At 40.4% G+C, this 22,987-nt stretch overlaps 1 protein-coding gene across 4 annotated transcripts; it reads left to right on the top strand.

Moving 5' to 3' along the window:
- Positions 1–1,916: 1,916 nt before the first annotated feature.
- On the top strand, positions 1,917–22,273 carry IL13RA2 (interleukin 13 receptor subunit alpha 2). Of its 4 annotated transcripts, none has more exons than XM_039256086.1 (10): positions 1,917–1,985; positions 5,601–5,724; positions 7,536–7,687; positions 9,131–9,284; positions 9,780–9,900; positions 12,976–13,160; positions 14,066–14,211; positions 16,006–16,150; positions 21,254–21,369; positions 22,128–22,273. In XM_039256086.1, exons 2-10 carry the CDS (start codon positions 5,634–5,636, stop codon positions 22,176–22,178), a joined length of 1,161 nt encoding a protein of 386 aa, XP_039112017.1. In that variant the 5' UTR covers positions 1,917–1,985; positions 5,601–5,633; the 3' UTR covers positions 22,179–22,273. The 4 variants fall into 4 exon arrangements, with proteins under 4 accessions (XP_039112017.1, XP_039112018.1, XP_039112019.1 ...); XM_039256087.1 differs by lacking the exon at positions 1,917–1,985 and adding an exon at positions 4,479–4,524; XM_039256088.1 differs by lacking the exon at positions 1,917–1,985 and adding an exon at positions 5,271–5,313.
- Positions 22,274–22,987: the final 714 nt, after the last annotated feature.

Genomic DNA, 22,987 nt, shown 5'->3' on the forward strand with positions numbered 1-22,987 from the left:
AGTGAGATTAGTTGGAAGATAGTATTATACGTTAAAAGGAACCATAGTCTTTCAGAATCAGATATATGCCTCTTCTCTTGCTTAAGTTATATGACCTTCGGTAATTGACCTAACTTTTCTGAGCCTCCGACAACTCTTTTGTAATATTTGTATTATGATATTTTCTAATATTGGGATAATAATATAGTAACTGTCAATGTTTGTGAGACTTAAATGAGCTAATCAGTATTAAGCGTCTGGCACAGAGCTTGACGCCTGGTAAGAGCTTAAAAAACTATCGTCCCTATTATTATTATTTTCTAAATCTCCTGGCAAAGTTGGTGCTAGAGCCCAGATCTCCTGGTCTGTGCGCTTTCTCAGGTAAGACCACATACATCGTTTCACCCACAGATGACATTTATGCCTTTGCAGTTCCTCCACTTTTCCATTGTTCTCTCCTCAAGCTCTACTTCTCTAGAGATTTTCCCATTTTGTTTTCTCCCAGCCCTATTCTTTTTTTTTTTTAAATGTTTTATTTATTTCTACGAGAGAGAGAGAGAGACAGCATGAGCAGGGGAGGGTCAGAGAGAGAGGGAGTCACAGACCGAAACAGGCTCCAGGCTCCGAGCTGGCAGTCAGCACAGAGCCCGACGCGGGGCTCGAACCCACGAACCGCGAGATCGTGACCTAAGCGAAAGTCGGACGCTTAACCGACTAAGCCACCCAGGCGCCCCTCTCCCAGCCCTATTCTTATTGCTTTGGCTGTGTTTTTAGACACTTGAAATAATGTGAATGGAAGCTTATCAAATTTTATAACACTGGTTTTTTTCAGTCTGATGGCAACATAAATTACATGGCCATACTTTTTTGTACGTGTTTTTAAAGAAGTCATCTTAGTGACATTGTAAAACTCCATTCATTCTTTTCTAATAGCTATTTGTCTCTGTAACTTGGTCACTGCCTTTACAACCAGAACAACGACCTGTGGTCATTTCAGATACTTTGGAATGATCTTTCTGTATTTCTTTGTCAAGGTAGGAAAGGAGCTTTTCTACAAAGCCGTATTATGTAAGTGACCGCATTCTTAGCCTTGCCACATTTTTCTGTCCCTTACTTCTTTGACCTTGCCTTTCAATACAGATTCGTATCAGCTGTGAGATCTTGTGCAAGTCACACCACTTCTCTAAGCCCCAACTTTACTGATTGTAAATATGTAATACCAACCTTATACACCTGCAGATTTGTCAAGATAATTCAATACATTCTTCGCAAACTGTAAAAAGATAAGCGAATGCATGAGATTAATTGTCATGAAGACACATGTCAGTAAATGCAACGAAGGTATCAACAAGGGTCGTGGAAGTCGGAGGTTAATAGTAAGGGTCTGCTTATCAGCTGAGGACAGGTCAATGTTGCTGAATTAGTAGGGGCAATTGTGTAGTGTTGCAACAAGGTATTTTCAAATTTTCATTAGTAGCAAGGTGCTCAGAAGCCAATTCCTCTCAAGCATATACAGAGCAGCTTACTATTCTTCTCATAGTATATTCACACACATGGTCTCATTTAGTCATCAGCCCGAGTCTGCCAGGCCGGAATCATTACCTCCACTTTATAGATGGAAATTGAATTATAATGTCCCTCCAAGAACCTCACACCCCTGTGCCTTTTATTACAAGTTCCTCAGCTATGTATCTGTTTGTTTATCCAAAGATTAATTAGTCCTGTCAGCTTTTACATACGTTGCTGCGATTCTGAATTTGCTTTAGTTGCTTTTCACTCCACCCATAACCTCCCCCGTCTTGTGACTTGTAGAATCTGTATGCTGGCTTGCTGGCTATTTCAGGAGCACCTATCTATTTTTTTTTCCAGTGTGCTTGATTATAAGACAGGAAAGGAAGTATTAGAGATTCTAATTAATGTCTCCAAAGCAGAGAAGAGGAAAAGAAAAAAAGAAGACCTGTGATAATTGCCTATGATCACTCATTTCTTGAGAAACCATATTATTGGTAAGTACCTGGAATTTCTCCAGTTATTCAAGGATGCTCCCAGCCAGCTCCTAGAACAAGGGGATTACGTAGCATGGCTTTGAAGAGATGGGAAGTGAGACTGAAAACAGGAAATAGTTTAGGCTTGCCATTCCAAAGGAGATTCTCAGTGGGAAAATGTTTAAGTAATAGTATTGTGTGAAACTGAGTGAGTAGAAACCGGAAGCTGCCATCAACATTGATTTTAGGAATGGAAAATGCCTCATATCGTCGTTATCGTCAAGGGCTTTGGTACTAGATGGATTCAAATCCAAGCTTCACCATTTCTGGTCTCCGTGACTGGCAGGAAATTGTTTCATTTCTCAGTGTCTCAGCTTCTGGTGTTTAAAATGGGAATGAAAATATAGCACATCCACCCAATGCTGACTATGATGAGTATTATAGGATATAATGTATGTAGAATGCTTAACACAGGACATGTCTGGGATGCTGTGAATGCTGAATAAATCGGAGGAGGATTGTTGCCATTATAGCTATTGTGACATGTCACTTGCACCTTGTATCTTCGACAAGATTTACCTGGAATAGTATGGGACAGAACAAAGGTGCTCAGTGAAAGCCCGTCAAATTATTACTCTGCCTGAAATGTCATGCTGATAAAACTGCGTGGTGGGTTGATGGTTTGGGTGCTGAGAGTATGTTGACCAAGGTTCAGGGGAGTCTTCTGGTAAGATAGGTAGGTATAGGACAGCCTCCTTATAACAAGAAAATGTGTTTTCTAGTCAGTGAAAAGGGCTCATGAGAGCTGGTCTTCAATTCTAGCTCTGCCACCAATAAGTTGTGTGAGTTTGGACAATTCACTTTTCTCTCTTGGTATTTCCTCCTTTTTAAAAACAAAGAGTTACAGGGGCACCTGGGTGGCTTAGTCGGTTAAGCGTCCGACTTTCGCTTAGGTCATGATCTCGCGGTTCGTGGGTTCGAGCCCTGCGTCGGGCTCTGTGCTGACTGCCAGCTCAGAGCCTGGAGCCTGTTTCAGAGTCTGTGACTCCTTCTCTCTCTGACCCTCCCCTGCTCACACTGTCTCTCTCTCTCTCTCCTAGAAATAAATTAAAAAAAAACAAACCATTAAAAACAAAGAGTTACAGCTAGATGGGTGGTTGGTAATGGCGGGCTGGGGAGGGAGGGTATGGCAGAAACGATTTTAAATTTTGTGTGTCTGCATTTTCATACCCCATCTTCCCTTTGTCTTCAGGTCTTTTCCTCGCTTGTGAAAAATTCTGTCTTTCTGGGTAACCATATAGTATATAAAGTATCTCACTACACAAGCCGCAATCTTGGAACCCGGAAGCCGGGGAAAGAGTTGTCTTCATGTTCCTTTGTGTGAGAAAGTCCGAGTGGGACCCTAAGTGTAAATCAGGGAACTCCCTTCTAGGTTTATAGAAAAGTGACTCTGGAAGCCAGCTATTCAATTTCCTACCTTTGCTTAAAGGCACTGGGCTGATCTAGGAAATGCTATTTGATAGCCTGAGTCAAATTTCGGTAGCCTATAAAAAGTGTAGAAACAAGGGATTTTTTAAAAGCTTTTATTTATTTATTTTTTGGGGGGGGGGAGAGGCAGAGAGAGAGAGGGAGATAGACGATCCGAAGCAGGCTCTGCACTGACAGCAGAGAGCCCAACACGAGGCTTGAACTCACGAACCATGAGATCATGACCTGAGCCAGAATCAAGAGTCAGGTACTTAACTGACTGAGCTACCCAAGCTTCCCAAAATGAGGGCTTTTTAGCTCTTACCATTTGTACTGCACATGACACAGGGCTTTGAAATACATAGGGACAGATTGATACGGGAGAGAGGGCTTTATGATCTCCCTGGGAGCAGTTTAAGGGTGTTCTGACTGTCTTAGTCCTTATCTGGAACATGAAAGGACTTCCCTTTGTCACGCCTCTTGCTGGGTCCAAAAGTAACCAGTGTGTTCACCTCAATCCATGGGAGCAGCTCTGTGGGAGATCTGTTGACCAGGCCTACCTACTACGTACAGATCCCTTAGAGGGCAGCAAAGGGTTTGCACGTGGGGAGGGAGGAGTTGAGGAGAGAGATTTATTGGACCGCAGTCAGAGAATGCTGTTCTGTTACGATTTTATGAGACATAGAAAAAAATAGCATGGTATTGATTCAGCCTGGCTAGCTAATTGAAGGAAGACTTAAATACTGGAGTCCCAGAGGAAAAGCTTTCATAATCGTCAAACTTGTGGGATCCAGCATAATAGGGTGGAAATACACTGGATTAGGAATCCTATTTCTGTCCTGCTTCAGCCCTGCTGCTAACTCGCTGTGTAATCTTGAACAAGTCTGAGTTTTACTCCCCAATATATAAATCTGACTGGGCTAATGCCTCCGGTATACGCGCTGGCTTTAGCCGTTGGATCCCAAGATTCTATGATGTAATTACTGAACCCTACCAACACTAGAACATTACAGATCGGCCAGGTAGGTTGAAGAGGGTGGCACAGGAGAGAGGGTCTCTCCTGCTTGGTGAATTTATGTAGGAGAAAAAGAAGGTAATCCCTGAATGTTGGAATACTGATCTTTACTCTTTAACTCCCTATGAAATTGGCGGTTCCAGGGATATAGACTCAAAGAGAAGTACAGAACTGGGAGTAGTGATTTTTCTTTGAAAGGCGAGTGGTTTTTGATTAAGTAGGTATGTGGAGACATGACTCCTTTAAATTCTGATCAGACCACCATAAGCTTATTAAGTTGTACTCTATGACAGTGAAGTGTTGTTTTAAGAAGGCGGGGGGGGGAGTGAGATTTGCCTTTGTGAGAGGTCATTGTTGCCGTGTATGGTATGGAGAGTGGTTTGGAGGCAGGAAAGACTGGATGATGAGATCCTGACGATAAAGTCCTCATCTTGGAAGGAGTAGTGATAATGGAGAGGTTGAATGGGAGAGGAAGGGGTTGAGGAAAACGCCCACGTGTCTGGTTGGGGCAACTGTGAAGAGGTGCTATTTACTGACACAGGAAACAGGGAGTGGAACAGGTAAACAGAAAGCATAGAGGACAGAGATTTAATATTTAGGAAGAAATAGAGCAAAGAGATCTCTGAGGCTTTGGTGTATCGTTTCTGTGCTTTCTCGCTAGTTAGATAACTTTCAACTACTTTTTAATCTCCAAAAAGAGTATATGTATCAGTATATTTTCTTTGTTGCTAGGAGAGAGGATCGCTATGGAGATAGATGATCTCACAATTCCCACTGTGAGCCAATTACACTCTGGTGGGTCTATCTCAGTCAGTCTTCAGGCTGAAGGCTATTTGAAGTCACCCTCTCCTGGCTCTAGCATGTCATGTACGGAAAAATGGTCTCTTTATGTGGGACGGGTATGAAGGGATATGGGGTGTTTGTGTACATTCGTTTTGCCTTTTTCCGACTCGGATAGAAAAATGAGACTAGAATCCTCCCTTTCCAGTTTTTCGGTTCCAAACTTGATTTTTTCGGTTTGCACGTTCAAAAGGGCAGTTTTTCCAAATCCTGGAAGAAAGCGCACAGAGTTTCCAAATGTATTTTTAATTACATTTAGTCATTTGGTTGTTGGAAGTAAGGCAAAGTTAAAATGTTGTATTTTTCTTTCTCAGAGTGGCTATTTCAAGGTATTGAATCTTGGAGAAATGGCTTTCGCTCATTTGGATGTCGTATGCTTCTATACCCTGCTTATTTGTGCAGCATTTAGCTGTGTGTCTTCAAATGCTGAGATAAAAGGTAAAGCAACAATGGAGTAGTTTTAAAATTGGGGATATTAACGGTCTTTTCAGCCCACACCGTCCAAGTGCATAATAAGTAGTTGGATTGTTACTAGAAACATTTCAGGAAATCCATACACAAAAGATACGTTCCTCCTAGTCAGCCTCACATATAAGGTAACTAATGATAAGGAACATTTTGGAGAGTGAAAGCCAAGCTAAAAGATGCTTTCCATACCTTTTTGTATAGTCTTCTAAGAAATAGGTTACTTATCTGAAGCCTCATTCATTGCCTGGTACTCAACTAACTGGAAACTTTCCTTATTTGCTATCCTTAACTGTTAAGACAATTAGATAAATATGAAATATATACAGAGATTTAAGAAACATTTTTAAATGACCACAGAATTATTCAATCATGTCCGCTGAATTTCTCTTATTGCAGAAGGTAATCAGAACAATGTATTTCACAAAGATTTCTAACCAAAAGAGTTGAAGCTGTAGGATTGTCATTTTGCCTCAGTAGAAGACCTTCTTTATTGGTACCTGGATGTCCCAATATCAGATTATAATTTGTGCCACAGTACCTTTTTGTGGATTCTTCGCCTCAATAACTTTTATGAAATTAAGCATTAAAACAAACACATGGGCCGAAAGGAAAGGAAATTATTAGCAGAAAGGCAACATGAGGGCGGTACTATAGTACTATTAGATTTGCTAGTAATAGAAGAGTTTATAGAGTTGTTTGCTTTTTATCTTTTAAAAAATGTTTAATGTGTATTTCTTTTTGAGAGACAGAGAGACAGAGCATGAGCAGGGAGGGGCAGAGAGAGAGGGAGATACAGAATCTCAAGCAGGCTCCAGGCTCCGAGCTGTCAGCACAGAGCCCGACACGTGTCTCGAACCTAGGAACCATGAGATCACTATCGGAACCGAAATTGGACCCTTAACCAATGGAGTCACCCAGGCGCCCCTGTTTATTTGCTTTATAAAACACCAGATGGGGGCGCCTGGGTGGCTGAGTCAGTAAAGTGCCCGACTTCGGCTCCAGTCCTGATCTAACTCCATGTTGTATTTCTTGAAACTGTGAAAACTTAGTACCTAGCTAGGCAAAGTCATATTTGCATACAGCTTTATTGATATGATTTACATAACATAAAACCCACCCTTTTAAAGTGTACTGTTTAGGGGCGCCAGAGTGGCTCAGTCGGTTAAGCCTCCGACTTTGGCTCAGGTCATGATCTCACAGTTCGTGGGTTCGAGCCCCATGTCGGGCTCTGTGCTGACAGCTCAGAGCCTGGAGCCTGCTTCAGATTCTGTGTCTCCCTCTCTCTCTCTGCCCCTCCCCCACTCACACTCTGTCTTTCTGTCTCTCGAAAATAAACATTAAAAAAAAAATACAGTGTACTGTTTAGTGGTCTGTTATATATCCACTGAGTCGTGTAGCAGCCTCAATTACTCAATTCCAGATTATTTCTATTCCTCCAAAAGAAATTAAATATTTCTTCAGCAGTCATCTGTTATTCTCTGCCTCCTCCAGCCCCTGGCCACCACGAGTTGACTTTTGTCTCCATGGGTTTGCCTATTCTGGGTATTTCATATACACTGGCGTCTTTCAATGAGCTTAATGTTTCTGAGGCTCTTCCATGCTGTATCATGTATCAGTACCTCATTCTTCCTTCTGGATGGTAACATGCCATTGTATACATGTACTATGATTTCGTTCTCCATTCACCAGCTGATGGACATAGGGAAGTAGTCTAGACTTAGCAATTTTTGTCGTAAGATGCTGGGAAAAAAGTAAAAATATTTTATTGATTTTTATTTCAGTTAATCCTCCTCAGGATTTTGAGATAGTAGACCCTGGATACTTAGGTTATCTCTGTTTGCAATGGCAACCTCCACTGTCTCTGGGAAATTTTGAGGAATGCACAGTAGAATATGAATTAAAATACCGAAACATTGATAGCGAAGACTGGAAGGTAAGTAAAGCGTGCACTTGCAATATCAGTGCAATTATGAGGAGCTTTCTTGTGATCTTTAATGTCCCTGTCCATTCTAATTCCTGTCTCTCCATAGCTATTATTAAGAAATAAGAAGGTGCTGGGGCGTCTGGGTGGCTCAGTCGGTTAAGCGTCCGACCTCGGCTCAGGTCATGATCTCACAGTTCAGGAGTTCGAGCCCCGTGTTGGGCTCTGTGCTGACAGCTCAGAGCCTGGAGCCTGCTTCGGCTTCTGCATCTCCTTCTGTCTCTCTGCCCCTCCCTCACTTGCGCTCTGTCTCTCAAAAATGAATAAACGTTTACAAACATTAAAAAAAAAGAAAGAAAGAAAGAAGAAGGTGCTGTGCCCGCTGCTATCTCCTGTGCAGTCTTCCACATCTATTTTCATCCCACCCCGTATTAAGACCACCATTATTAGTACAGGGGAAACAAAACACTTGGTCCCAGCCATGGCATATGGGCTTGAAGAATACTTAGACATTTTCTTTTATTTTCCAGTTACTTACATGCTTCTATATGGGTCTTATGTATGCTACTGGACTGTGAGCTTTCTCCTGGTAAAAATTAAGCCTCATTTATCTTTCTACTGACCCCACAGAACACAGCATAGTCCTCTGCATATATTGTAATAAGCGTTCAGTGAACATTTATTGACTTATTGACTTCATAGTCAAGCATGTACATTCAACCATTTTTGTTTTACGAAGTGTACCGTTACCTTCCTCATTCAGCGAGGTAGTTGCAAAGAGCCGCTTCAAATCAAACATTCATTGAGCAACTTTTTGTATCAGGCACTTGGCTATGTTTCCGAAACACGAGGATAAATGACATGATTGTAGCCTCCTGGAGCTCACACTTGGTCTGGTTTATCTCCAGTTGCCTTCAAGATTTTACTGTATGTGATTCCTGAAGTGTTCGTGTGGTATTTGAAATGTGATGAGTCGTTTGTCATGTAATATGCATATGGTATCTGAAAAAGTCTCTTGATTTCAACTTCATGAGAGCTCAAGCTCCTGCCATAGACGCTCTTCTCCAGAAGTTTTGGGGGTTATTTTCGTTTTCTTTGGTTTGCTTTTTTGTGTTGTTTTTTGTTTGCTTGTTTTTAAATAGGCTCTACACCCAACATGGGGCTCGTACTCACGACCCCAAGATTAAGAGTCGCATCCTCTACCAACTGATCCAGCCAGGTGTCCCTGGGTTATTTTGAATAAGATATTAAAATTCAAATGATCTCATCGAATGCATTTAATATATGCACAAATGAGCTCTGCCGGGACTGTATCTAGGACGTTGTATCAGATAATTATTAGGAAGTTCTTAGATACTCAGAACTCTCCCGGGTGACTTCTTAACCGTAATAATGTGGCTCATGATGCTCTCACTGCTTATAAGCCTGACTTTGTCTCATCTTCTTATCACACAGACCATCATCACCAAGAATCTACATTACAAAGACGGGTTTGATCTTAACAAAGGCATTGAAGCAAAGATACACACACTTCTGCCCCCGCACTGCACTAATGGATCAGAAGTTCAAAGTTTATGGTCAGAAGCTACTTACTGGACACCACCACAAGGTTAAAGCACAGCCCTCTTTTCATGTTGAATACTGTCAGAACAATCCATATGGGTCATAAGGCCCCTCAACTCTCATACACCAGATTGGATGTACAGGTTGGAAGTGTGGCACAAATAGAATTCTTTTTAGCAGTGGGTGACAGGCCTTTTTGATTCCTTTTGTTAGGCTAATATAGTTCCCAGTTTGGGGATCATACCAGTAAATATGCACGTGAGTATTTGCTCTACTGCTCAGAGCATCCTAGAATTATTAATTTAGTCCTTTGGCATATGCTTACCCTAGTATCATTCAATGAGCCCTCAAAGGGTTTTGATTTTGCATGCCCCACTTACAGTGAAGTGATTTCTAACAACTTCTTTTTGGAATATTCCTGATTAGGTTGATTGCTAAATGAAATGGAGAGGTCAAAAGAAATGAATTAAAATTGCATAGTGACTTCCCAAATGAGTCATCACCGCGCCTTTCAAGCACTCACGGTTTGTTCATTCCTTAGGAAATCAGGAAACGAAGATTCAGGAAATGGATTGCGTGTACTACAACTGGCAATATTTACTCTGCTCCTGGAAACCTGGCATGGGCGTCCATTTTGATACCAGTTACCAGTTGTTTTACTGGTAAGTATTTTTATAATAAGAATTCTGTATGAAGAAAATATCTATCAAAATTAATCGGCAGCATGAGTAACTGTATTTTCACTAAAGTAAATATATTATTCTTCAGAGTTGTGTTTACGATGAAGGTTGTTGACAGTTATTTGGAGTTTTCAATGGGAATAAGTGGGTTTTGGCTGTAGCTACTGGAAGTTACTCTATGGGTGATCTAAAGAATGCAACATTGTTCCTGTACTGTATTAAAGTTTGTATTGTTTAGATACATAGGATTATAGCCCAAAAAAGTTTTACCATATTTTATACCTGTGCCTTTTAAAAAGCAGGTACCTATTAAAACTGGATCCTTTTTCTGACTTCTCTTTTTTAATGATCACTGAAGTTTTTAAACTTACAGCCATCTTGAATCTTCTATCTCCTTCATTCCTTCATTGTTTCTCGGTGACATTGAACACTGCGTTCTGACACTCCTTTGCAAGGTCGCCCATCTGTTCTTTACTTCTCGTCTTTACTCTAAGAGCTCTACTGTAGGCTCACCTCGTGCCACACCTGCATGACTGCCAAGCCTCCCAAATGATGGTCTCTGCTTCCAGTCCCTTCCCTTCCGATTCATTCTGCACACGGTAGCCAGATTTGTCTCCCTCTATTCCTGTTTTCATATGCCACTCTTCTGCTCCAAAACTTCCAGTGGCTACTCGTTGCCTCCTGGATAAAAATCTAAGCTGGTATTCAAATTTCTGCATCACTGCTTTTCCAACATTACCTTCTCCTTTCACCGGCGTGAATGTTCCACTCCATTGAGACCCATCTCTACATGTTTTTCTCACCCGTGTTATGATCTTTTACGCCTCTGTGTGCATTGCTATCTGGAATGCCCTCTGGCTTTCTCACCAGCTCTTATCTGTCCTTCAAGGCCCATCTGGTATTCAATTTCATTAACCCTTTACTGATCATATCAACTTCCATTCAGTTTTTCTCTGAACTATGACTTATTATAGCTCTCAATTACTTGTCTGGATGGCATTTAAATTTCTTTCATATATTGTGCGCTTTGTCTGCTCCCTTAAATTTTTAAGAGATTGGTGAGCAAGAACTGTTTCTTACATTTCCCTTAACTGTCTGTGCTGTGCTATGCCCGTAGCAGATTATCACAAAACATTCATTAAATGAATGAAACAAATGATGAGAGTACTCGTACATTGATAAATATGTATCAGAATTTATGCATTTATTAAATACATTAAAGAAGCAAGAGGGGACAGAGTGTTACTCTTTGTGAGTTTCAGGCCCAAATTATCATGGCTTTTGTTTTTTTAGAAAAATGATAATATATAAGTGATAGGTATAAGCTATTAAGAATCCTGAGAACTGGGTTCTAATCCCTGGTCTGGCATCATTTAACTTAGTGGGCTTGGGCAAGCGTTTTCCTTTTTTTTGGGGGGGGGGGGCTCTCAGTTTTTCCATCTGGAATTGGAGGGGTCAATTTCTATGGTCTAATTTATTTTTTCATTAATTCAACAAATATTAAGCAGCTATTAAATGCCAGATAGATAAAAAGGCTGAAAGTGTGACTAAGACAATGTCCCTGCCCTCTTCTACATTGTAGTTCACATGTAACATAGCTTTATCGTCATTTTACTGAGGGTAGTGAGGAAGAAATACCGACATCTTAGAAACTGGAAATTAAGGGTATCAGCAGGCTTCCCACTGGCACAACATAAATCTGGGTAAAGTCAGGCCGAGAACTCAGGTCTCCCAAACTCTAATCAGCTGAACTAACCAAGTAGTTAGTTCTGCCCAAAGTAAATACTTGGCTACTTGAAAAGGCAAGTTAAAGCTTAAGAGAGAATGCTTGTATTTTCTTTTCTCTGTACAACCAGTATATCGCTGCAAGCTATTGTATTAAAAAATAAAGTGTATTTTCACTATCATAAAAGGCTCTTCCCCCCCCTCCCATGAAAATAAATAACAACTTGAGGGAACAAACAAACAACGACAAAGTAAATACTTGGCATAAAGTGAATTCCGTAGAGTCTGGATGTTTGAAATCAGCACCTTATCAGCTGCTAGATTGGCCTAATTTCAAAGTGGATTTGGACTGCTTTTACACATGTCACATTTTGCATTGAAGCCTATTCCTTTGGCGAATAAACCAGGCATTTGTTGCTTTGAAAATCAGTAGGGAAATCCCCCTAATTCCCATTAGCCTTATTACTGGAACAAGGTTAACTTTCAATGAGATGGCAACATTTCTTGCCTACGAGGATGGGAAAGTAGATATTTACTTGCCAGACAGCTCTTCCTTTTCTTTTTGTAATTTCTTAAAAAAAATTTTGAATATGCTTATTTATTTATTTTTGAGAGAAAGAGAGCACGAGTAGAGGAGGGGCAGAGAGAGAGAGACACAGCGTGTGAAGCAGGCTCCAAGCTCTGCACTATCTTGATGGCAGAGCCCGACGCGGGGCTCAAACTCACAAACGTCATGCCCTGAGCTGAAGTTGGACGCTTAACTGACTGAGCCACCCAGGCTCCCCTCTTCTTTTTCTCTTTGACTCCTCCGTTGGCTTTTCTGAGGTTTATCTCTTGATGTGCATTGTATCCTCAAAGGAATTTCATTCATTTTATTAAATATAACAATATTTTTTGTAAGTCTGCTTTTAAATCAGCTATCTTCTAATAGAAGCTCTCCAGGACAATGTAAAAAAAAAAAAAGGCAGTATCATCCAGGATTGTCTATATAAACCCAAAGTTTTTATAATAGAAATTTTACTCTTTGGTTCACAAATCCCGTGGGCAAGTCAACATAACCTAAGAGCATGAGTAAGAATCCTGGCCTTATCTTTGAGATTTTGTAAAAACTCCCACCAGATTGTAATCTCTGTGAAATTATGGACTATGCTTTCCTTACTATTTATCCCTAGCACATGGCATAGGACTTGCCATAGAGTTGGTGCTCAATCAATATGGCATGTCATTAAATGACTTTTTTTATTCACTTGGTATCTTAAGATAGTTGATAATTGAATACCATAATACTATAAGATATTGGAAAACACAGTTCTTACACTACTTCTTTTACAGGTATGATGGCTTGGACCATGCAACACAGTGTCCTGATTACATCCAGGTTGATGGACAAAATATTGGCTGCCGGTTTCCCTATTTGGAGGCATCAGACTATAAAGATTTTTACATCTGTGTTAATGGATCATCAAACTCTCACCCTATCAGACCCAGCTATTTTATTTTTCAGCTTCAAAATATAGGTGAGGTAAACAACTTTAACGTGTTGCTAGCTTGGGCCACGTACAACCACATGGAAGAGAAGGGATGGAGACAGAGAAACCTATGGAAGTGCAAAGCCAGTCAAAGGAGGGCCAACAGAGCATATGAAGAACCTCTTATTAAATATAAAAGTACAGGAAAAAGGGATTGAATGAAGAATAATGTTTTTAGAATTTTTATTTCAAATTTACAATTTATTCCCCAGCTTCAAAAAGTCACCTACTATCTGTGTTTCTGTCCAGTGTTAATGATGGAGGATTCCCACACCTCAGTAGGCATATAGTTGTGTATCCTGAGTCTGACTTCCTAGTTCGGACGGTTATGAGAACAACAGGTTCTAGAGTTAGCCATCCCTGGACATGAATCTTGGATTCACCACTTTCTAGCTGTATGACTTTGGGCAAGTTACTTTTAACATCTGTTTCAATTTCCTTATCAGTAAAATGAGGAGATAGAGGATACTTCATAGGTTTTTTGTGAGACATGAGTGAGTTTATCCTTGGGTCAGTGCCTGACATATCATTCGCTCTAAATAAGAGTTAGCTATTAATCAAAATTGTAATAATAATGGTTACGGTAGTTGTTTTTAATGCTACAACATGGAAACATGACTGTAATGCTTTGGATCTTCTAACTTTTCTCTTGGGCTTAAATATTTGTCATTATGTGACTTATCAAAACATTAGTTTCTGAAAACAGCCCAGTTTCTCAATAAACTGATCTTGGTTGGCAAGCAACTTTGATATTAATTGACATTATAGAGATTAGCCTTGAGCCACCTGATTCATCCTAGATGCTTCTGTTACTAGGTGTCCCTAGCTTTTGATAAGAGCTTCGGCTACACTTTGTAACCTCCATGTTGAAATGGTTTCCTTTTGCTTTTCAGTTAAACCTTTGCCACCAGACTACCTTGTTCTTACTGTGAAGAATTCAGAGGAAGTTAACCTGAAATGGAGCATGCCTCAAGGACCCATTCCAGCAAAATGCTTTATTTATGAAATTGAATTCACCGAAGATGATACAACTTGGATGGTAGGCATGTTGCATTTATTTGTGAACATCATAAACATAGCCTTTAGTTATTTATTTAGAGAGAGAGAGGGAGAGAGAACACGAGTCAGTGAGGGGCAGAAGGAGAAGGAGATAGAGGATCCTAAGCAGGCTCCATGCCCAGTGCAGAGCCCATCTCCGGGCTCACTCACAACCGTGAGATCATGACCTGAGCTGAAATCAAGAATTGGATGCTTAACTGACTGAGCCACCCAGGCACCCTGCCCTTTATTATTATTTTTTTTCAAGTTTATTTTTCAGAGAGACAGAACATCAGCAGGGGAGGGGCAGGGAGAGTGGGAGACACAGAACCTGAGGCAGGCTCCAGGCTCTGAGCTAGCTGTCAGACGTGGGGCTTGAACCCACGAACCGCAAGACCATGACCTGAGCCAATGTCAGACGCCCAACCGACTGAGCCACCCAGGCGCCCTGGTTTTTTACTTCATTTTTATAAGCACAGCCTTTTGAACAAAACAGGAAACATGAGAACCCAGATCCATTGGTATCCATATGAGGAATAGTATATGACATGTATCTTAATTTCCAGAAAACCAAAAGAAAGATGCTTGCTTGTGGTCTGAAAGCATAATCACTCATAGCGATTTTAAAGCTGTATTAGGGTTTCAGAGATAATCTAGTCATTTGTTTCCAATAAGTTAAAATTGCCAAATGCAAATATGAGATGGAAATGCAAATATGAGAAGGCCTCAGGTGAGAGGAAAAGAAAAGAAAACACACACACATAAAACCCACTTCCTGAGGAACAAGCATCAGGTCACAAGTAGACTCTGACAGGGCTGCCCGAATTGCTTGCCGTGCAGAAGAGGGGCTCACTGGGTAAATAGGCAATGATTGCAAGACTGACTACCGCCCAGCACCAACAATGTGATGATGCCTTCAGCCCCACATTGTTATATGTTAATTTTATTCACTGGTTTCCAACATAGAAACTGGGGGAGACGCGAAGGTGAGCCGTTAGTTCTAATCAATTAATTTCGTATACAGATGAGAAAACCGGCAGTTGAATTGATTTACATGTCCCAAGGAAGCAAACTGACTTACAGTCAAATCATGTGGCTGTTCCCAGCCCACTACGTGATGCTGGTTCCCAAGAAGTGACCACAAAAACTGTTATTTTGGATGGGGAACACTGTTTAGCTCTCTGAAATGCTGAAACTGAAGTGATTTCTTCAGTGATTTTTTTTCTTCCTTTGAGAGCATCAAGCCATGTGTGTCCTCATATCCGAAGAAGTCGTGTCACACAAAGCCCTGAACACTGTCACACAGCTTTTATGGCAGTTAACTGAAATAAGAATCAGGAGGGGGAAAACGCTCTATGTGTATGAACTCTATAGTTTGCATAGAAGTGACGTTCACATGATGGACTCTCTTTCTGTAACTCAGTATATGTAGCATTTTCCAGTTTATAGAATCTGAGAAACATGACACTCATCTGAATACTGGGCATCAGAAACACCAAAGCTCTCCAGGCATTTTGCCCTGTCACGCCTGCCCTTCACTACAGGCGATCCATTATTCCTGTAGAAATATTTTAACTTCTAGGTAAGGAAGGGGAAGAAAATGAAAAAAAAAATAATAATAATAACCCACCATACAGAGAGATAGTGACCGTGAAGATTTTGCTATATTCCCTCCCAGTCATTTGATGCGTATGTCTTATGTAACAAAATCCACTATGAAAGGGGCAAATCAAATGGGATCTATCTAGCTACAATTAGATCCAATGATCGCATCTTGTTTTTACTCGGCTTTCAGACTACCACCGCCGAAAATGAGATGCAAGTCGCAAGAATCTCAAACGAGAGCCAACGAGTATGCTTTTTGGTGAGGAGCAAAGTGAACATCTACTGCTCGGATGATGGAATTTGGAGTGAGTGGAGTGATGAGCAGTGCTGGAAAGGTAGGAGGATAAGAGCAGTGACGAAATAACTGTAGCTCTTTGCCGGCAAATTAATTTTCTTGTGGTCTATTTTGTAATTGTGGAAATCAAAATGCACTTGCCTATGCAAGTCTATAAACAGAGAAGACAAATGAGCAAGGACCTCGAACACAGATTTGTGGAAAATCTCATATTCAGTTTTAACTAGGAACAAACCAGTTTAAGAATCTTGTTATAGCCCTCTCAGCAATATTCTTGTTTTTTTGACTGTCGCTGAAGAAAATATGCTAGTTCTTTTTTGGGGGAAGCCCATTTTAATCAGTATTTCCCTATGCTTTCAATTTTCAAGAGAGCAGAAATCTTTTTTTAAGTTTATTAGTTTTTCTTTGAGAAGAAGAAAGAAGGCATGAGTGGAGGAGGGGCAGAGAGAGAGGGAGGGAGAGAATCCCAACCAGGCTCTGAGATGTCAACACAGAGCCCAACGCAGAGCTCGAGCTCACAAAATGTGAGATCATGACCTGAGTTGAAATCAAGACTGCACTTGGTTTTGAGTGTCTAGTACTGCACCTAAAGAGTATTTTTCCAATTACTAGGTCATCATTAGTAAAAAGCATATGTCATTCACTTCCAATTCTGACTTAAAGCGACTTATGATGAAAAAAAAAGACATATTTAAATAACAATATAAACTAAAAAGTCTTGAGACTGAGGCAAGATATTACTCTGCTTTACAGTATATGAGCTTTATCAACAGAAGTTACTAATAATTATTCAAAAGTGAAGGGAATTAACTCAGCATTGCTCTTTCAGGTATATAGATATGTAAATGCGTATGTAGATGTAGATACAGACAGATACTGGCATCTATTGATCATTCGTCTCTTTTCATATTGTTTCATTATAACAGAATGAATATGACTCTTATCTCCCTATTACACTGATATCCTTGTTGTCTTTCACTCATTAAATATTTATGAAGCACCTAGTATGCGTCAGACGTTTTCAGACAGTAAAAATTCAGCAGTAAAAATCCCTGTCCTTAGAGAATTGATATTTTATTCTCATGTCGAATAGAGATAAGCAATAAAGAAGCCAACTGTATTATATAATTACTAAGGGCTATGAAGAAAAACCAGGTAGAAAGGGAGAACTCAATTAACCATGAGATGTATGGAATCAGAAAGAACACATACTGGCTCTGCTGTTCATTTTGGTCACTGGTATAAGAAATTTGGAGGCTCTGTGGAACTGACATGAGAAAATCATGTCCTGAATTGTATCTTATCATTAGTCAATGCATAGTTTAAGGTGGATATGGTCAGTTTTTTGCCATATCCTCAAAACAATACATCCTTTAATGTATATTATGTACAATCTTAACTGCAATATTGATGATGACTTATCAACTCTGGGAGGGGTCCATATGGGAACCTTTCTTCAGGGATAGATATGAGGGCATTCGAGTTGACGTTGAAGAATTTGCACAGGGCCTTTGTCAAGTCTGTATAAAACTTTTTTTTTTTAATATTTTTTATTTATTTCTAGGAGAGAGAGAGAGAGAGAGACAGCGTGAGCAGGGGAGGGTCAGAGAGAGAGGGAGTCACAGACTCTGAAACAGGCTCTAGGCTCTGAGCTGGCAGTCAGCACAGAGCCCGACGCGGGGCTCGAACCCACGAACCGCGAGATCATGACCTAAGTGAAAGTCAGACGCTTAGCCGACTAAGCCACCCAGGCGCCCCAAGTCTGTATAAAACTTTTAAGCAAAGGTCTTCTTTCTGAGTACACAGTTTAACTTGGACCAATTCACCTTTGTCGCTGGGCTGGAGGGGAGAAGCCTCTCTTGTTACTTCTATCAGTCCCTGAACATTGGCCTTCAGCTGATCATTTGTGGGAAGGCCTAGGAGAAATTCTGGTTGTCTATTTCCTCTGGGGTGGGGGACACGGTTTTCTCAGGGAGCCATGTGATTGGCCTTTTACCTGCAAGCTACCTCTGGGTACGAAGAACACGCATTGTGAGTGGGAAGACGAATGGCCACGAATTTTGCCAACCCCTCTCTATGATCTTCTGAAAGTGGAGGTTTATAATTTATAAGGCCTTATAATTTCAAAGATTTGCTTCTGTTCGTGGGACATGAATTCTTCGTGGTGGGGATCCAGGGTATACCTGAAAAGGACATGCTATAGGAAGACCTGAAGCTGATAGAGCTCTGGAAAGTAGGAGGAGTTATAAGGGATAGCAGAGTGAGCCCGACCACCCATCTTGGGTGCTTCTGCTAAAATCACTTCCTAGATTTCAGCATGTATTCAAGTAACCTGTATCCCCTGGGCCTGGAGATCAGGCCAGAGCGTTCTCTCTGTAGATGTAGGAAAAGCGAAGCTAAGACAGGCCAAGTGGAGCTGGATTTTGAAAAGGGGAATTTACACTGGACGTCAAGTTTAATTGTTCAAATTGATGTTCCTTCATCTTGTTAAGGGAGTCCCTGAGGCTAGCCATTATATTCCTTTGTGTCCCATTTTTAGTTTAGTTTTTCCACAGGTATCAACAGGAGGAGTGCTCCATTAAAAAAAAATTTCAATCTAGAAGTCCGATTCAAAAGATCCATTGTCTGGCCATTGATAAGTGGGATCTCTTAATCTGAATAGTGACTCAAACCACTAAGTGTCTCTAGGCTTAACCACGGACACAAGAGATACCCCGGAGGAGAGTGCAAAAGATGCAGCCCTCACAAGAGCCACCATAAGAAAACAAAGACCTTTATTATCACAATGAGAATAAAGGTTAGATGACAAAGGCCCCTTATGGACTGGGACCCCTTATGACAAAATTCCACTGATAGCTGGCAGGGTCAGACAAAGAAACCTCACTGTAGACCTAGTTGAGCCCAGTTTGGGTTGTTAAGTCAGACCCAGTCCTAAGTATGGTCGGCGCATATCCACAGCCTGTTTGGCCATCTGCCAGATGCACACTGGTACGTGCCCCCTTTGGTTAGCAGAATATTCGCACTGGTCATAAAGCCAAGCTCTCAAGTCCTAGAAGATGACAAAAGGAAACAGGAAAAGGATTAACAAAAATCAGATGTACTATACCAAATCTTTACCGGAGGTACTATACCCAAGCAACTAGTTCCATAAATATCTTCTCCTGCCAACCTAAATTTAGAAAAAGAAAAGGACTCTCCCCACTCTTGCTCTCATCAGACACTGTAGGCAGAGATCCAGGGGACTGACATGCTAAGAATTCTTAGCAGCCTGTTAAAGTTCAGCCTGCTGAATAAGCTAACTGTGCTGGAGGAAAAATGTTCCCTCTACTCTTCTAGGTTCTTTGGCCACTCTCATAATTAAATTGACATAAAACAGATTAACAGTAAGACAAATTGATTTTTTCCTTTTGTAAAAGTTTATTTATTTGGAGAGAGAGAGAGAAAGAGCATGAGCAGAAGAGGGGCAGAGAAGGAGGGAGAGAGAGAATCCCAAGCAGGCCCCCTGCTGTCAATGCAGAACCTGACGTGAGGCTCAAACTCACAAACTAGGAGATCATGACCTGAGCCGAAATCAAGAGTTGGACACTTAACCAACTGAGCCACCCAGGTGCCTCCCCAAAATAACAAATTTAATTTCATAGGTATAGGAGCCCCGTAGAAATGTGAGACCCAAGGGCGAGTACGGCAGTTGAGGCTTATATGCCATCATGAGTTAAGGAAGGGGATCAGGGCCCGGGACTTCAAAAGTAGAGGAGGGTAAGCCACAGGGTAACAGGCAGAGGAGGTGTTTGGCACAGTAGTGCCCCCCTTATCCAAAGGAGATACATTCCAAGACCCCCTGTGGATGCCTATAACCACAGAGAGTACTGAACCCTATGTAAACTGTTGTTTCCTCTATAATCTATGATAAAGTTTAATTTACAAATTAGCCACATTAAGAGATTAACAGCAATAACAACATAGAACTGTAATAACCATATACGTATTGTAATAATGGAGTCTTTCAAAATACCTTATACTGTACTCCCTCTTCTTCTTGTGATGGTGTGCAATGAATGATAAAATGCCCAAGTGATGAGACGAAGTGAGATAAATGATGTAGGCATTATGGCGTAGCATTAGGCTACTATCGACCTGATGATACCTCAGAAGGAGGATCATCTGTTTTTGGATTGCAGTTGACCACGGGTAAAAGCAAAACCACGGACAAGGTCGGGGGGTTGAGGCACTAGTGTAACCAGATGTTTTGCCCTTTCATAGATAGGTTATTCAAATAGCAGCTGTCTCTAGTAATAGCTCTCTCTCAGAGCCAGGGCCCCTATCTAAATCCTTTTATGTAGTTAAGGGGGAGGTAAATGTTTTTCTTGAGTCGGCTAGGTCTTGAATGCCTTCAGCTTAAAATAATCCCCACGCCAAAGTGGCATATTCTCTGGTCATGTAGTCTGCTTCCTGTCACCAGCTCTTGCTCACTATAGCATTATATGATACAATATAAACCTTTGATGTATTAAGAATTGAGAGATACTCGGGGCGCCTGGGTGGCTTAGTCGGTTAAGCGTCCGACTTTCACTTAGGTCATGATCTCGCGGTTCGTGGGTTCGAGCCCCGCGTCGGGCTCTGTGCTGACTGCCAGCTCAGAGCCTGGAGCCTGTTTCAGTCTGTGACTCCCTCTCTCTCTGACCCTCCCCTGCTCACGCTGTCTCTCTCTCTCTCTCTCCTAGAAATAAATAAAACATTAAAAAAAAATTTAAAAAAAAAGTATTGAGAGATACTCAATACCTATTTCTGTCACCATTTAGCTTATGTTTTATGGTTGTGTTCTGAAGTTTTAAACAAAATCCTATTCAAAAATAAGACTTGAGCTTTGGAGAGTTGTTTGGCTGGGTGAAATGAAGAGATGTTACAGTTTAGTAAAGTACTTGTTCCCTATAGAAAGCACACAAACGGAAGGAACGCTAGACTCACATGGAACTGTGGTGTGTATGTACCAGGAAATATGGCAGAAACTGCTGACTTTAACTCAATCCTTTGTGTATAAAATAATTATATAAAACTATATAAGAGAATTGTATAAAATAATTGGCTTTGAAAAATAATCATAAACTCTAACCCATCCTCTCTTTTTTGTGATTTTTAATCCCAGGTGACATATGGGAGGAAAACTTGGTGTTTTTCCTGATACCGTTTGTTTTCATCTTGTCGTTTGTTTTGCTAATAACTTGTCTGCTTTTGTTCAAGCAAAAAGCTGTACTGAAAACGGTAAGTTGTATAACATAATGTTTAGCCTGAGACAGTAGATAACAATGTTCTGATTTAGAACTGACAGACCTATATTTTACAATTTTCCCATACACTGTTTGTACAATTGATGTTGTATGGATTATGATGATTGTCTTCAGAAAATATCATAATTTTTAAAATTAACCCTATTAAGCCTAATGTGGAGGTAGGTTTACTTTTGTTGAAATATAAGAACAATGATTTAGAGCGTGAAACAGTGTTTACTTCTAGATTCGGGGACCATATGAGGAATGAGTTACAGGAGAAAAGCAGGATTGGGAGGGAGAAAAGAATTACTTTGACTGGATGGAGACTGAAATTTATTCCTAGTCTGTCACAGGCAAATTTCACAAAAATGGAAAGAGAGAGAAGTTGCCTGCCCTCAAAGAGTTCATACTCTAGTTGGGGGAGAATAGACTCCATAAAAAATATGACCTGCACTGTGAGTTGTTTTTAGATCATTCCTATTTGAGTTGTACAGAGACTGTTAAAGAATGTCAGCAGATGAAGGTCACTCCGGGCTGGTGGGCTTTAAGGAGAAATTGTGACTTGGAGAAAAATACCTTAACGCCAAGTCTTTTAAAGATAAAGGGGAATTTGAATGTGTATGAAATATTTCACTTTATTTCTCTGCCGAATGCTTTGTTTTAATCTGTTTCTCTGAGTTACTAGTCTGAGTTGAAATAGTTTGTTACTAATGACTAGCTGTTAGTAATGGAGCTCTTTCTTAATTTCAGATCTTTCATAGGAAAAAAGAAGTCTTCTCTCATCAAGACACATTCTTTTGACTCAATAACTTTCAGCCGTACGGCCAAATGTTAAATGAGTCTTATTAAACGGAATGTTTTCTCCAAAAAATCGAATAAATCTTACTTTAAAACCATTGTTGTATTTAAATAAGCTGTAAAAGACTCAAATCCTCAACTAGTAGTACATTTTCTGGATTCTGTTAATAGGTTTTTTCCCTGTTAATCCATGGCCAGAGTGCTACACATTGATAAGTCAAGGGTTGGGTCAGATCTATTCACTGATGTATTAATAAAACGATGTGATTTTGTAACTTGTGCTAAACCAGAGATATTATTAAATCTTGGAAGATGAGATTCTAATTTTAAAAAGTTTTTAATTTTTTTAATGTTTATTTATTTATTTATTTATTTTTGGAGAGAGAGAGAGAAACAGTGCAAGCAAGGGAGGGGCAGAGAAAGAGGGAGAATCCAAAGCAGGCTCCAGGCTCTGAGCTGTCAGCACAGAGCCTGACATGGGGCTTGAACTCCCAAACCGTGAGACTATGACCTGAGCTGAAATCAGACACTTAACTAACTGAGCTACCTAGGAGCCCCTCTAATTTTTTTTAAATTGTACTTGTGATAAATGCATTCACCATAAGTAAGATTGTTTGGCTTTAAAAGTAACCTGTGGAGAGGATTAATAAGAAGCAAGAAGCTCTCAGTAGCTTCATAGTCTAAATGTGTGCTTTACATTTCATGAAAAAGGTAGAAGGAATGCAATGCCTAAAAGGCTGAAAATAATGAAATGAATAGAGAGATCATTTTGAAAAGTTCATATGTCACAAATATGCAGTAAAAGCTTGGGA

This window comes from Hyaena hyaena, unplaced genomic scaffold (assembly GCF_003009895.1).
Source record: "Hyaena hyaena isolate Hyena2069 unplaced genomic scaffold, ASM300989v1 scaffold_556, whole genome shotgun sequence".
Lineage (NCBI taxonomy): Eukaryota > Metazoa > Chordata > Mammalia > Carnivora > Hyaenidae > Hyaena > Hyaena hyaena.

What these genes read in the sequence shown, in the direction of transcription:
- IL13RA2 (XM_039256085.1), top strand. Translation starts at nt 5,307, where the DNA reads ATGTCATGTACGGAAAAATGGTCTCTTTATGTGGGACGG. An exon ending in GGTCTCTTTATGTGGGACGG is followed by an intron (nt 5,346 to 5,600) that starts GTATGAAGGGAT and finishes TTTCTTTCTCAG; the next exon opens with AGTGGCTATTTCAAGGTATT. An exon ending in AAAAAGCTGTACTGAAAACG is followed by an intron (nt 21,370 to 22,127) that starts GTAAGTTGTATA and finishes TCTTAATTTCAG; the next exon opens with ATCTTTCATAGGAAAAAAGA.